This window comes from Emiliania huxleyi, assembly GCF_000372725.1.
Source record: "Emiliania huxleyi CCMP1516 unplaced genomic scaffold EMIHUscaffold_5083, whole genome shotgun sequence".
NCBI lineage: Eukaryota > Haptophyta > Isochrysidales > Noelaerhabdaceae > Emiliania > Emiliania huxleyi.
Genome location: NW_005198182.1, coordinates 698 through 1,625, shown reverse-complemented (window position 1 = coordinate 1,625; position 928 = coordinate 698). Strand labels below are relative to the sequence as shown.

At 62.2% G+C, this 928-nt stretch overlaps 1 protein-coding gene across 1 annotated transcript; it reads left to right on the top strand.

Moving 5' to 3' along the window:
- Positions 1-22: 22 nt before the first annotated feature.
- Positions 23-361, top strand: EMIHUDRAFT_256651 (hypothetical protein; the record flags this gene model as incomplete). Its single annotated transcript, XM_005766557.1, has 1 exon — positions 23-361. A coding segment is annotated over one exon (339 nt), but the record flags the coding sequence as incomplete, so codon positions are not given.
- Between the last annotated feature and the right edge of the window lie 567 nt (positions 362-928).

The window sequence follows — 928 nt, the reverse complement described above, 5'->3', positions numbered from 1 at the left end:
CGACACGCGACTCGTGGGCAAGTGGCTCGAGGTGTGCTGGCCATACAAGGAGGAAGGTAGGACGGTCAAGATCTGGGCCGCCGGCAGGGTGAAGCGCGTCGCGGACGGCCTCACCGACAAGAGGAGCCCGCGCGCACGCAAGATCCTCCCGGCCGGCATGCTGCTCTGGGCTTGGGACGCCGACCCCGAGTACGACGAGCCGGCGGGGGAGAGATGGATCGCCTTTCTTCCCGAGAAGTGGAACAGGCCCGTCTCATATGGGTGGCGGCTCGATCCCCGCGAGCTGGGCGCCACCGGCCCGCCCCGCACGCCGCTCATTGAAGAGGAGGAGGAGGAGGAGGCGCCGCGCGCGCGCCGGTGACCGAAATTTGTCTGTCTTGAGACGGGTGTGGGCCCTCGTGTGGTCGGTCCCTGGATGTAAGGGGCATAGCTATAGACTCCCCATAGTGTCCACAGTCAGTGCTGAGCTTGCCGGGCTTGTAGTGCGACTTTCAAAATTTACCATTTCCCCCACTAACATGCAGAGCCGAGCAGCGCGAGCCGTCGAGTCCGAGCGTCGCGGAGCGATGAGCTGCAACTGCCTTTGTGTGTGTAGCTGTTTTAAACTGTAAGGGCTGCTCACAAACAGGAAGGGTGAGCAGGAGAAGAGTGTACGAGAAGACGAGTGGGGTGTTGGGACACGACACTGACATGCGAAGGGGCCACAAACAAGCAAGAGAGAAGAGTCAGACAGGAGTCAGACGAAGAGAGACCCAACGTGCAAGCTGCAACGACTGTGCGCACAACTCATAGTCATACACCGTATACGACCCGTGCTCTGTGCCTCCATACCCCATGTGGGATGGGGGTTGAGCCTCCCTCCCTCCCCTCGCGGCAGGCTCTGCGACAGTACGGGGGTGCGACAGTATGGGGGAGGGAGCGGACGGCC